The sequence below is a fragment of the Notolabrus celidotus genome, unplaced genomic scaffold (assembly GCF_009762535.1).
Source record: "Notolabrus celidotus isolate fNotCel1 unplaced genomic scaffold, fNotCel1.pri scaffold_198_arrow_ctg1, whole genome shotgun sequence".
Taxonomy (NCBI): Eukaryota; Metazoa; Chordata; class Actinopteri; order Labriformes; family Labridae; genus Notolabrus; species Notolabrus celidotus.
The window spans coordinates 65,811-80,810 of record NW_023260055.1 but is presented as its reverse complement, the minus strand read 5'-3'; the positions used below and the strand labels follow the sequence as shown (position 1 = coordinate 80,810).

At 44.1% G+C, this 15,000-nt stretch overlaps 1 protein-coding gene across 2 annotated transcripts in view; it reads left to right on the top strand.

Moving 5' to 3' along the window:
• The window catches only part of LOC117809002 (son of sevenless homolog 1-like), a 33,591-nt gene extending 18,597 nt beyond the window's left edge, over positions 1-14,994 (top strand). Inside the window, exons 10-22 of one of the 2 annotated variants that reach the window (XM_034678663.1) lie at positions 2,566-3,227; positions 4,548-4,629; positions 6,347-6,463; positions 7,516-7,619; positions 8,275-8,497; positions 8,745-8,864; positions 9,241-9,403; positions 11,022-11,139; positions 11,220-11,392; positions 11,465-11,581; positions 12,055-12,328; positions 12,708-12,829; positions 14,305-14,994. In XM_034678663.1, coding sequence (XP_034534554.1) covers positions 2,566-3,227; positions 4,548-4,629; positions 6,347-6,463; positions 7,516-7,619; positions 8,275-8,497; positions 8,745-8,864; positions 9,241-9,403; positions 11,022-11,139; positions 11,220-11,392; positions 11,465-11,581; positions 12,055-12,328; positions 12,708-12,829; positions 14,305-14,766 — 2,737 coding nt within the window. In that variant the 3' untranslated portion in view covers positions 14,767-14,994. The remainder of the gene's footprint in view (positions 1-2,565; positions 3,228-4,547; positions 4,630-6,346; positions 6,464-7,515; positions 7,620-8,274; positions 8,498-8,744; positions 8,865-9,240; positions 9,404-11,021; positions 11,140-11,219; positions 11,393-11,464; positions 11,582-12,054; positions 12,329-12,707; positions 12,830-14,304) is intronic. The other variant, XM_034678664.1, reaches the window with a different exon arrangement.
• Positions 14,995-15,000: the final 6 nt, after the last annotated feature.

The window sequence follows — 15,000 nt, the reverse complement described above, 5'->3', positions numbered from 1 at the left end:
CCTGTCTGTTTAATAGGGCCGCAACGGGACACCAAGGTTTCAGGTCTGGACGTTCTCCGTACGTTCTCTGTTCGGTTAGTGTGTGTGCACATGGTGTGTGTGTGTGTGTGTATGTGTGTGTGTGTGTGTGTGTGTGTGTGTGTGTGTGTGTGTGTGTGTGTGTGTGTGTGTGTGTGTGTGTGTATGTATGTGTGTGTGTGTGTGTGTGTGTGTGTGTGTGTGTGTGTGTGTCCAGTCTGCTGGACTCCTCCCATCCTCCCTGTTTCCCTCTGGACATAAATAGAGGGGGGGGGGGGTCGGAGTGGTCAGAGCCGTGTTGTTGGAGGGAAGTGATGTCATGATGTGGGCGGAGCTTCCCTGCTGCTCATTGTTCTCTGAGAGAAAGAAAAGAAGTCGGAGAGGGAAAGTTCTGCGGCGACTTTAAATCCAGTTTAAGGTTTAAACTCTGAGGAGACGGACCGACCGGAGAGACCAGAGGACACACGGATGATTGGCAGGTGGATATGGGGACATGTTCAGGTGGAGGAGCTGATGGTGTGTGTGTGTGTGTGTGTGTGTGTGTGTGTGTGTGTGTGTGTGTGTGTGTGTGTGTGTGTGTGTGTGTGTGTGTGTGTTGTGAAACCCAGAGTGTGTTCACATACCTCAGGGGTTTATGTTTAAACTGATTAGCTCAGCTGCCTCTTAAAGGAACGGTACACTCTTTTTCATCACAGGTCAGTTTATGATGAGTTCAGTGACAGTCGTACATCTGGGCTTCAGCTAAGTCCTGTTTGTCCTCTGAACGATGAAAGCTTATATTTCAGAAATCAGCTTCAGAGTCAGTGCTGCACTCTGTCTGTGTGTGTTTGTGTGTGTGTGTGTGTGTGTGTGTGTGTATGTGTGTGCGTGTGTGTGTGTGTATGTGTGTGTGTGTTCTGAGAGCAGCAGGTGTGTTTACGTTGTTTACAGTTTCAGGTTCTCTATTCTCTCTGAGTGTAAACATTGTCACATTCTTTCCTCACCATTATCACTGTTATCTTCATCATCATCATCATCATCATCATCATCATCATCATCATCAGAGCCAATAAAGAAAAATAACAAACATTTTAAAATTATGAAATTCAAGTATAAATCTCTTAAAAGACGAAACTGTGCCAAAATAAAAACTAAAGGACTCTCTCATGACGCCATGTCATTAACAGACTCTGCATTAGGGTCTGTGTGTGTTCAGTCTGTATACTAACAGGTCTGATATAAAGGACAGACTCTGCATTAGGGTCTGTGTGTGTTCAGTCTGTATACTAACAGGTCTGATATAAAGGACAGACTCTGCATTAGGGTCTGTGTGTGTTCAGTCTGTAGTCTAACAGGTCTGATATAAAGGACAGACTCTGCATTAGGGTCTGTGTGTGTTCAGTCTGTATACTAACAGGTCTGATATAAAGGACAGACTCTGCATTAGGGTCTGTGTGTGTTCAGTCTGTAGTCTAACAGGTCTGATATAAAGGACAGACTCTGCATTAGGGTCTGTGTGTGTTCAGTCTGTAGTCTAACAGGTCTGATATAAAGGACAGACTCTGCATTAGGGTCTGTGTGTGTTCAGTCTGTAGTCTAACAGGTCTGATATAAAGGACAGACTCTGCATTAGGGTCTGTGTGTGTTCAGTCTGTAGTCTAACAGGTCTGATATAAAGGACAGACTCTGCATTAGGGTCTGTGTGTGTTCAGTCTGTAGTCTAACAGGTCTGATATAAAGGACAGACTCTGCATTAGGGTCTGTGTGTGTTCAGTCTGTAGTCTAACAGGTCTGATATAAAGGACAGACTCTGCATTAGGGTCTGTGTGTGTGTTGACCTAACCTCCTGTTGGAGTCTCGCTCTGATCATGCCGTCCAATCAGAACTCACCCTTAAGATAAATATGTAGAACATCAACCCAATGAAAAGTTAAAGAAGCAGTTCACCACAAATACCAACAAACAGGAAGTACTACTATCAATCAGGAAGTAGGGTCCCCTCAGAGGTCTCGATGTTTCAGTGGTTCTAGACTTGATAACTGGAATGATGGATTGACTCTCAGTCCGGATGTGATCCTGGTTTCTGCTAACTGCTTTAGGTTTAGTCTTCTGATCAGTCCTCTCATCTGGACTCTTCTCTCTGATCCCTGCTTGCATAAGAGTATAGGTTTGGTAAGAACACGGATGAGGTTTTTGGCCCCTGGTACTGCCTGTCTGGTTTAACCTGAGGAACACAAAGTCCCAGAGGACGGTCTGCTGCTGACCAGCCAAAGGCCCAATTCAGAGTCATCTAAAGCTGGGTTTCAAATGTCTTAGACCAAGGACAGAACTGTATGAGATCATGGTCAGGTTTCTTTCAGACTGGGGTCAGGGTCTTCTTAGACTGGGGTCAGGGTCTTCTTAGACTGGGGTCAGGGTCTTGTGTCAGATCTGTGGTGAACTGTTCCTTTAAGTAATCTCAGACCAGGCTCCTCTTGTCGCCCTAACACGTCTGTTGTCCTGGTCCTGATCCTGATCCTGATCCTGAACCCTGATCAGTTCTCCTGTGTTCTTCTTCGTTGGTGTACAGCGAGTCGGCGTGCCGGTTCTACAGCCATCAGATGAAGGGGAAGCACCTCGCGATCAAGAAGATGAACGAGATCCAGAAGAACATCGACGGCTGGGAGGGAAAGGACATCGGCCAATGCTGCAACGAGTTCATCATGGAGGGTACGCTGACCCGGGTCGGGGCCAAACACGAACGCCACATCTTTCTGTTTGACGGCCTCATGATCTGCTGCAAGTCCAACCACGGCCCGCCACGGTTACCGGGCGCCGGCTCCACCGCAGAGTACCGGCTCAAAGAAAAGTTCTTCATGCGCAAAGTCCAGATCAACGACAAGGACGACAAAGAAGGCGAGTATCGTCACGCCTTCGAGATCATCCTGAAGGACGGGAACAGCGTGGTGTTCGCCGCCAAGTCCGCCGAGGAGAAGAACGGCTGGATGGCGGCGCTGATCTCGCTGCAGTACCGCAGCACGCTGGAGCGCATGCTGGACTCGGCCATGCTGCAAGAGGAGAAGGAGGAGCAAATGAGGCTGCCGGGATCAGAACTATACCGATTCACCGAGCCGGACTCCGAGGAGAACATCGTGTTTGAGGAGAACGTCCAGTCCAAGTCCGGGATCCCCATCATCAAAGCAGGGACAGTCCTAAAACTGATCGAGAGGCTCACCTTCCACATGTACGCAGGTGAGGCATGAGGTCACTCAGGTGAGGCATGAGGTCACTCAGGTGAGGCATGAGGTCACTCAGGTGAGGCATGAGGTCACTCAGGTGAGGCATGAGGTCACTCAGTTAGGCATGAGGTCACTCAGGTTAAGTATGAGGTCACTCAGGTGAGGCATGAGGTCACTCAGGTGAGGCATGAAGTCACTCAGTTAGGCATGAGGTCACTCAGGTTAAGTATGAGGTCACTCAGGTGAGGCATGAGGTCACTCAGTTAAGGCATGAGGTCACACAGGTGAGGCATGAGGTCACTCCGGTGAGGCATGAGGTCACTAAGGTGAGGCGTGAGGTCACTCCGGTGAGGCGAGGCGTGAGGTCACTCAGGTTAGGCATGAGGTCACTCAGGTGAGGCATGAGGTCACTCAGGTGAGGCCTGAGGTCACTCAGGTGAGGCATGAGTTCACTCAGGTGAGGCATGAGGTCACTCAGTTAAGGCATGAGGTCACTCAGGTGAGGCATGAGGTCACACAGGTGAGGCATGAGGTCACTCAGGTGAGGCATGAGGTCACTCAGTTAGGCATGACGTCACTCAGGTGAGGCATGAGGTCACTCAGGTGAGGCATGAGTTCACTCAGTTAAGGCATGAGGTCACTCAGGTGAGGCATGAGGTCACACAGGTGAGGCATGAGGTCACTCAGGTGAGGCATGAGGTCACTCAGTTAGGCATGAGGTCACTCAGGTGAGGCATGAGGTCACTCAGGTGAGGCATGAGGTCACTCAGGTGAGGCATGAAGTCACTCAGTTAGGCATGAGGTCACTCAGGTGAGGCACAAGGTCACTCAGGTAAGGCACAAGGTCACTCAGGTGAGGCATGAGGTCACTCGGGTGAGGCATGAGGTCACTCAGGTGTGGCATGAGGTCACTCAGGTGAGGCACAAGGTCACTCAGGTAAGGCACAAGGTCACTCAGGTGAGGCATGAGGTCACTCAGGTGTGGCATGAGGTCACTCAGTTGAGGCACAAGGTCACTCAGTTAGGCATGAGGTCACTCAGTTAGGCATGAGGTCACTCAGGTGAGGCACAAGGTCACTCAGGTAAGGCACAAGGTCACTCAGGTGTGGCATGAGGTCACTCAGTTAGATATGAGGTCAACCCCTAAAAATGCTGATGCGTGTTTGACCGTCCGCGATTAAGATGAGGTCATCAGCATCCTAAAGCAGACAGACTGAGGAAGACTCCTCTTCTTCGCTCATCTGTAAACTGAAGTCAGTGTCTCTGTGATGAAGACGTCTCTTTCTTCCTCTGTGGTTTTCTTTGACCCTCCTCATGTTTCTGTTTCCTTCAGATCCAAACTTTGTCCGAACATTTCTGACCACCTACAGGTCGTTCTGCAAACCTCAGGAGCTGCTGGACCTGCTCATCGAAAGGTGAGCTCACCTGTTCACATCACAGGGACTAATCACATGACGAGACGGGGACCAATCATAACACAGGGACTAATCAAAGGACAGGGACTAATCACAGGATGAGAGGGGGACCAATCATAACACAGGGCCTAATCAAAGGACAAGACGGGGACCAATCATAACACAGGGACTAATCAAAGGACAGGGACTAATCACAGGATGAGAGGGGGACCAATCATAACACAGGGACTAATCAAAGGACAAGACGGGGACCAATCATAACACAGGGACTAATCACATGACAAGACGGGGACCAATCATAACACAGGGACTAATCACATGACGAGAGGGGGACCAATCATAACACAGGGACTAATCACAGGATGAGACGGGGACCAATCATAACACAGGGACTAATCACATGACAAGACGGGGACCAATCATAACACAGGGACTAATCACAGGATGAGAGGGGGACCAATCATAACACAGGGACTAATCAAAGGACAGGGACTAATCACAGGATGAGAGGGGGACCAATCATAACACAGGGACTAATCAAAGGACAAGACGGGGACCAATCATAACACAGGGACTAATCACATGACGAGACGGGGACCAATCATAACACAGGGACTAATCAAAGGACAGGGACTAATCACAGGATGAGAGGGGGACCAATCATAACACAGGGACTAATCACAGGATGAGAGGGGGACCAATCATAACACAGGGACTAATCACAGGACGAGACGGGGACCAATCATAACACAGGGACTAATCAAAGGACAGGGACTAATCACAGGATGAGAGGGGGACCAATCATAACACAGGGACTAATCACATGACGAGACGGGGACCAATCATAACACAGGGACTAATCAAAGGACAGGGACTAATCACAGGATGAGAGGGGGACCAATCATAACACAGGGACTAATCAAAGGACAAGACGGGGACCAATCATAACACAGGGACTAATCACAGGATGAGAGGGGGACCAATCATAACACAGGGACTAATCACATGACGAGACGGGGACCAATCATAACACAGGGACTAATCAAAGGACAGGGACTAATCACAGGATGAGAGGGGGACCAATCATAACACAGGGACTAATCACATGACGAGAGGGGGACCAATCATAACACAGGGACTAATCAAAGGAGAGGGACTAATCACATGACGAGACGGGGACCAATCATAACACAGGGACTAATCAAAGGACAGGGACTAATCACAGGATGAGACGGGGACCAACCATAACACAGAGACTAATCACAGGACGAGACGGGGACCAATCACATCACAGGGACTAATCACATGACGAGACAGGGACCAATCATAACACAGGGACTAATCACAGGATGAGACAGGGACCAATCATAACACAGGGACTAATCACAGGATGAGACGGGGACCAATCATAACACAGGAACTAATCACAGGACGAGACGGGGACCAATCACATCACAGGGACTAATCACATGACGAGACAGGGACCAATCATAACACAGGGACTAATCACAGGATGAGAGGGGGACCAATCACATCACAGGGACTAATCACATGACGAGAGGGGGACCAATCATAACTCAGGGACTAATCACATGACGAGAGGGGGACCAATCACATCACAGGGACTAATCACAGGACGAGACGGGGACCAATCACATCACAGGGACTAATCACAGGACGAGACAAAGTGTGATCTCAGGTGTGTGGTTTTCTGCAGGTTTGAGATCCCTGAGCCGAGGCCGAGCGAGGTGGATCAGATGGAGGGGGCGGAGCAGCCGCTTAGTGCAGAGCTGAAACGATTCCGTAAAGAGTTTGTTCAACCTGTCCAGCTCAGGTAAGACACCGCCTGCTGGATATTTACAGACACTGTGCAGGCTGAACCCAGACCACTCCTAAACTGTAAACATAAACATTAAACCTTAAACATTAAACCTTAAACATCAAACCTTAAACATTAAACCTTAAACATCAAACCTTAAACATTAAACCTTAAACATTAAACCTTAAACATTAAACTCTAGACATTAAACTTTAAACTCTAAACCCTAAATATTAAACTTTAAACATTAAACCCTAAACATTAAACTTTAAACATTAAACTTTAAACATTAAACTTTAAACATTAAACTTTAAACTTTAAACATTAAACTTTAAACATTAAACTTTAAACATTAAACTTTAAACATTAAACTTTAAACATTAAACCCTAAACATTAAACTTTAAACATTAAACTTTAAACATTAAACTTTAAACATTAAACTTTAAACATTAAACTTTAAACTTTAAACATTAAACTTTAAACATTAAACTTTAAACATTAAACTTTAAACATTAAACTTTAAACATTAAACTTTAAACATTAAACTTGAAACATTAAACTTTAAACTTTAAACATTAAACTTTAAACATTAAACTTTAAACATTAAACCCTAAACTTTAAACTTTAAACATTAAACTTTAAACATTAAACTTTAAACATTAAACTTTAAACATTAAACCCTAAACTCTAAACCCTAAATATTAAACTTTAAACATTAAACCCTAAACATTAAACCCTAAACATTAAACTTTAAACATTAAACCCTAAACATTAAACTTTAAACATTCAACTTTAAACATTAAACTTTAAACATTAAACTTTAAACTTTAAACATTAAACTTTAAACATTAAACTTTAAACATTAAACTTTAAACATTAAACTTTAAACTTTAAACTTTAAACATTAAACTTTAAACATTAAACTTTAAACTTTAAACTTTAAACATTAAACTTTAAACTTTAAACTTTAAACCCTCAACATGTAAAGTCAGACTATGTGATGTCACAATGATTTAGAGCCTTTGGATGTGTCATGTGACCTGTGAAACCCCGCCCCTTCCTGTAGAGTACTGAATGTGTGTCGTCATTGGGTGGAGCATCACTTCTACGACTTTGAGAGAGACGCTCACCTGCTGAGGCAGCTGGAAGAGTTCATCGCCTCCGTCAGAGGTACACACCTGTCTGAACACCTGTACATCACCTGTACATAGCTGTCTGAACACCTGTACATCACCTGTACATCACCTGTACATCACCTGTACACAGCTGTCTGAACACCTGTACATCACCTGTACATCACCTGTACGTCACCTGTACATCACCTGTACATAGCTGTCTGAACACCTGTACATCACCTGTACATCACCTGTACACAGCTGTCTGAACACCTGTACATCACCTGTACATCACCTGTACATCACCTGTACACAGCTGTCTGAACACCTGTACATCACCTGTACATCACCTGTACATCACCTGTACATCACCTGTACACAGCTGTCTGAACACCTGTACATCACCTGTACATCACCTGTACGTCACCTGTACATCACCTGTATATCAGCTGTCTGAACACCTGTACATCACCTGTCTGAACACCTGTACATCACCTGTACATCACCTGGCTGATCACCTGTACATCACCTGTACATCACCTGTCTGATCACCTGTACATCACCTGTACATCACCTGTCTGATCACCTGTACATCACCTGTACATCACCTGGCTGATCACCTGTACATCACCTGTCTGATCACCTGTACATCACCTGTCTGAACCTGTATTGCTTAGTCCTGTATGTAACGCTGGTCTCACCTGTCACAGGTAAAGCAATGAGGAAATGGGTGGAGTCTATCACTAAGATCATTCAGAGGAAGAAACAGGTACAGGTGAGCATGCCCAGTCACAGCATCACCTTCCAGAACTCTCCTCCTCCCATCGAGTGGCACACCTGTAAACCAGGTAACATGGAGCAGTTTGACCTGATGACGCTGCACCCCATCGAGATCGCTCGCCAGCTCACCTTACTGGAGTCTGACCTCTACCGGTAACCCCACCAGCACCCCACCTTTTAACACACCTGTCACACACCTTTTCACACACCTGTCCCTTACCTGTCTCTCACCTGTCCCTGACCTGTCCCTCACCTGTCCCTTACCTGTCCCTTACCTGTCCCTTACCTGTCTCTCACCTGTCCCTTACCTGTCTCTCACCTGTCCCTCACCTGTCTCTTACCTGTCTCTCACCTGTCCCTCACCTGTCCCTTACCTGTCTCTCACCTGTCCCCCCTGCAGGGCGGTGCAGCCCTCAGAGCTGGTGGGCAGTGTGTGGACAAAAGAGGACAAAGAGCTTCACTCTCCGAACCTGCTGAGGATGATTCGACACACCACCAACCTCACCCTGTGGTTTGAAAAGTATGACATCACTATGAAGTCACAGTGACATCACTATGACGTCACAGTGACATCACTATGAAGTCACAGTGACATCACTATGACGTCACTGGACAGAAACTTTACCAATTCTGATGAAAAACAAACTGATTAATTATCCTGTGTGTGTGTGTGTGTGCCTGTGTGTGTGTGTGTGTGTGATTGTGTGTGTGTGTGTGTTTGTCTGTCTGTGTGTGTGTGTATGTGTGTGTGCCTGTGTGTCTGTGTGTGATTGTGTGTGTGTGTGTGCCTGTGTGTCTGTGTGTGTGTGTGTGTGTGTGTGATTGTGTGTGTGTGTGTGTTTGTGTGTGTGTGTTTGTGTGTGTGTGTGTGTGTGTGTGTGTGTGTGTGTGTACAGGTGTATCGTAGAGACTGAGAACCTGGAGGAGCGTGTGGCGGTCGTGTCCCGGATCATTGAGATCCTTCAGGTGTTTCAGGAGTTGAATAACTTTAACGGCGTGCTGGAGGTGGTCAGCGCCATGAACTCATCTCCCGTCTACAGGCTGGACCACACCTTTGAGGTACTTAAAAGATGACATCATCAACTACCTGTCAGCTTGTGATTGGTCAAACTCTGCTCTTCATCTTTTTCATCAGGTCTGGATTAAAATCTATTTCATTTTCAATAATCCATCCAACAGTCTATAATCTATACAAATCTATAATCTATAACAGTCTATAATCCATAACAGTCTATAATCTATACAAATCTATGATGTATAACAGTCTATAATCTATACAAATCTATAATCTATAACAGTCTATAATCTATAACAGTCTATAATGTATAACAGTTTATAATCTATACAAATCTATAATCTATAACAGTCTATAATCTATAACAGTCTATAATCTATACAAATCTATGATGTATAACAGTTTATAATCTATAACAGTCTATAATCTATAACAGTCTATAATCTATAACAGTCTATAATCTATACAAATCTATGATGTATAACAGTCTATAATCTATAACAGTCTATAATCTATAACAGTCTATAATCTATAACAGTCTATAATCTATAACAGTCTATAATCTATACAAATCTATAATCTATAACAGTCTATAATCTATACAAATCTATAATCTATAACAGTCTATAATCTATAACAGTCTATAATCTATAACAGTCTATAATCTATACAAATCTATAATCTATAACAGTCTATAATCTATAACAGTCTATAATCTATACAAATCTATAATCTATAACAGTCTATAATCTATACAAATCTATGATGTATAACAGTCTATAATCCATAACAGTCTATAATCTATACAAATCTATAATGTATAACAGTCTATAATCTATACAAATCTATGATGTATAACAGTCTATAATCTATACAAATCTATAATCTATAACAGTCTATAATCTATACAAGTCTATAATGTATAACAGTTTATAATCTATACAAATCTATAATCTATAACAGTCTATAATCTATAACAGTCTATAATCTATACAAATCTATAATCTATAACAGTCTATAATCTATAACAGTCTATAATCTATAACAGTCTATAATCTATAACAGTCTATAATCTATAACAGTCTATAATCTATACAAATCTATAATCTATAACAGTCTATAATCTATAACAGTCTATAATCTATACAAATCTATAATCTATAACAGTCTATAATCTATAACAGTCTATAATCTATACAAATCTACAATCTATAACCGTCTATAATCTATAATAATCTATAACAGTATAATCCATAACAGTCTATAATCTATACAAGTCTATAATCTATAACAGTCTATAATCTATAAAAGTCTATAATCTATACAAATCTATAATCTATAACAGTCTATAATCCATAACAGTCTATAATCTATAATAATCTATAACAGTATAATCCATAACAGTCTATAATCTATAAAAGTCTATAATCTATACAAATCTATAATCTATAACAGTCTATAATCCATAACAGTCTATAATCCATAACAGTCTATAATCTATAATAATCTATAACAGTCTATAATCTATAACAGTCTATAATCGACACATATTGATTAGCACCGCTCCTAAACCTTCTTAGAATCAGTTTCGTAGTCCAGGTCCAGGTCTGGGGTTAGTCCGGTTCACTGAGGACTTATCTGTTGTTGATTTTTGTGTTGCAGCAAATCCCGAGTCGTCAGAGGAAGATCCTGGAGGAGGCTCACGAGCTCAGCGAGGACCACTATAAGAAGTATCTGGCCAAGTTGAGGTCCATCAACCCCCCCTGTGTCCCCTTCTTCGGTAGGCTCATACACTGTGAGGTCAGACAGGTGTGCACATGATGGTTCAACGCTTAGACCTGATCATGTGATCCTCCTCAGGTATCTACCTGACCAACATCCTGAAGACAGAGGAGGGAAACCCGGACTTCCTGAGGCGGCACGGCAAAGACCTGATCAACTTCAGCAAAAGAAGGAAGGTGGCCGAGATCACCGGGGAGATCCAGCAGTACCAGAACCAGCCGTACTGTCTGCGGGGCGAGAGCGACATCAGGGTCAGTTCAAATCCACTTCCTGTGAACAGCGTGTGATGTCATAGGCTGACACTGTTTCTGTTTGTGGAGCAGAAGTTCTTCGAGAACCTGAACCCGATGGAGGACCTGTCCGAGAAAGACTTTGCAGACCACCTGTTCAACAAATCGCTGGAGATCGAACCTCGAAACGCCCGCTCCTTACCTCGCTTTGTAAGTGTTCACCTGTTCACCCGTTCACCTGTTCACCTATTCACCTGTTTACCCATTCACCTGTTTACCAGTTCACCTGTTCACCTGTTTACCTGTTCACCCATTCACCTGTTCACCCATTCACCTGTTTACCCATTCACCTGTTTACCAGTTCACCTGTTCACCCATTCACCTGTTTACCAGTTCACCTGTTCACCCATTCACCTGTTTACCTGTTCACCCATTCACCTGTTTACCAGTTCACCTGTTCACCCATTCACCTGTTTACCTGTTCACCCATTCACCTGTTCACCCATTCACCTGTTTACCCATTCACCTGTTTACCAGTTCACCTGTTTACCAGTTCACCTGTTCACCCATTCACCTGTTTACCAGTTCACCTGTTCACCCATTCACCTGTTTACCTGTTCACCCATTCACCTGTTCACCTGTTCATGTGTGAGGATGGTTTTGACCTGTCCTCCTGTGTCCAGGTAAAGAAATACACCTGTCCTCTCAAGTCTCCGGGTATCCGGCCCTCTTCAGCCAGACCTGGAACCATGCGTCATCCGACACCACTTCAAAACGAGCCCAGGAAGATCAGCTACAGCCGCATACCTGACAGTGAGGCAGAGGGTGGTGCTGTCTCCGCCCCCAACTCCCCCCGAACACCCCTGACTCCGCCTCCAGCCTCCGCCGCCTCCAGCTCAACTGATGTGGGCAGTGTGTTTGATTCTCCGCAGGGTCCCAGCAGCCCGTTCCACTCCAGTAAGCCCTGCCCACTAACACACTATCCAATCAAAGCTCTGACTTTAACTCCGCCTACAAACACACTATCCAATCACAGCTCTGACTTTAGCTCCGCCTACAAACACACTATCCAATCACAGCTCTGACTTTAACTCCGCCTACAAACACACTATCCAATCACAGCTCTGACTTAAACTCCGCCTACAAACACACTATCCAATCACAGCTCTGACTTAAACTCCGCCTACAAACACACTATCAATCCACAGCTCTGACTTAAACTTCGCCTACAAACACACTATCCAATCACAGCTCTGACTTAAACTCCGCCTACAAACACACTATCCAATCACAGCTGTGTGTGTTATGCTGCTAACAGTGTTGGTTCTGGTCTCAGGGTCATCATCTGTGTCGTCAATGGTGAGTTTCAGTCGTGGTTCTGAGGAAGTTCCTGTTCCTCCCCCGGTTCCTCCTCGAAGACGTCCCGAGTCAGCGCCTGCTGAGTCGTCTCCGTCAAAGGTTAGCATTTGAGAATGTGTTTGAGAACGTGTTTGAGAACGTGTTTGAGAACGTGTTTGATAAAGTGTTTGAGAACGTGTTTGATAAAGTGTTTGAGAATGTGTTTGAGAACGTGTTTGAGAACGTGTTTGATAAAGTTTTTGAGAATGTGTTTGATAAAGTGTTTGAGAATGTGTTTGAGAACGTGTTTGAGAACGTGTTTGAGAACGTGTTTGATAAAGTGTTTGATAAAGTGTTTGATAAAGTGTTTGAGAATGTGTTTGATAAAGTGTTTGAGAACGTGTTTGAGAACGTGTTTGAGAACGTGTTTGAGAACGTGTTTGATAAAGTGTTTGATAAAGTGTTTGAGAACGTGTTTGAGAATGTGTTTGATAAAGTGTTTGAGAACGTGTTTGATAAAGTGTTTGATAACGTGTTTGAGAATGTGTTTGATAAAGTGTTTGAGAACGTGTTTGATAAAGTGTTTGAGAATGTGTTTGATAAAGTGTTTGAGAACGTGTTTGATAAAGTGTTTGATAAAGTGTTTGATAAAGTGTTTGAGAACGTGTTTGAGAACGTGTTTGATAAAGTGTTTGATAAAGTGTTTGAGAACGTGTTTGAGAATGTGTTTGATAAAGTGTTTGAGAACGTGTTTGAGAATGTGTTTGATAAAGTGTTTGAGAACGTGTTTGATAAAGTGTTTGATAAAGTGTTTGAGAACGTGTTTGATAAAGTGTTTGAGAACGTGTTTGAGAATGTGTTTGATAAAGTGTTTGAGAACGTGTTTGATAAAGTGTTTGATAATGTGTTTGAGAACGTGTTTGAGAATGTGTTTGATAAAGTGTTTGAGAACGTGTTTGATAAAGTGTTTGATAACGTGTTTGAGAATGTGTTTGATAAAGTGTTTGATAAAGTGTTTGAGAACGTGTTTGAGAATGTGTTTGATAAAGTGTTTGAGAACGTGTTTGATAAAGTGTTTGATAAAGTGTTTGATAAAGTGTTTGAGAACGTGTTTGAGAATGTGTTTGATAAAGTGTTTGAGAACGTGTTTGATAAAGTGTTTGATAAAGTGTTTGAGAACGTGTTTGATAAAGTGTTTGATAAAGTGTTTGAGAACGTGTTTGAGAATGTGTTTGAGAACGTGTTTGAGAACGTGTTTGATAAAGTGTTTGAGAATGTGTTTGAGAACGTGTTTGAGAACGTGTTTGATAAAGTGTTTGAGAACGTGTTTGATAAAGTGTTTGAGAACGTGTTTCAGAACGTGTTTGATAAAGTGTTTGATAAAGTGTTTGATAAAGTGTTTGAGAACGTGTTTCAGAACGTGTTTGATAAAGTGTTTGAGAACGTGTTTGAGAACGTGTTTGATAAAGTGTTTGAGAACGTGTTTGAGAACGTGTTTGAGAATGTGTTTGATAAAGTGTTTGAGAACATGTTTGAGAACCTTATTGGTCTGTGGAGGAACCTAAGAACACCTGTCCCTCTCCCCTTCTCTACAGATGATGTCGAAGTTGGACAGCCCCCCGGCGGTTCCCCCTCGTCAGCCCACCTGTAAGCTCCTCCACCCACGTTACTCCTCGTTGTCGTCCTCCCCCCCGGACAGCCCTCCATGTCTCCCCCCTCGGGAGCCCCTTGCCTCCCCCCTGCACCTCCTCCCGCCCCCTCAGGGCCGCCCTCGCTGTGACATGTTGCCTCAGGCCTTTTTTCCCTCGACAACGTGCTCCTCCCCCTCCATAAACTCCACCCCTATTGCAACCTCACCCCCTCTGCCTACGCCTGCCAACCCCTGCTCCACCCCTTGCTCCAAGAAGATGCCCCTCCCATCTCCACCCCTCCCCCTACTGCCCCTGGATGGTCCCCCTGTGCCCCCCAGGCATGGTGTTCCCAAACTCCCCCCTAAGACTTACAAGAGGGAGTCCCTGAGCCACGCCCCCCTGCTGGACACGCCCCCTGCCTTGTGAATAGACGGCCTGGACTTCCTTGTGGGGATGCAGCTGATTGCACAACCCCATCGGGAGTCGGGGTTAGAAATACAAACACTACGCCTGATTGGCTGGAAACAGAGGACGGTATAAAACCAACATCTTATTGACCAATCAGGAAGCTCGGATCTGATTCAGACTGAATGCAGATCATGTGCTCTGATTCCAGAACTCTGGCTAAAGTGGCCTCCAGCTGCAGGACTTTGGAGAAGC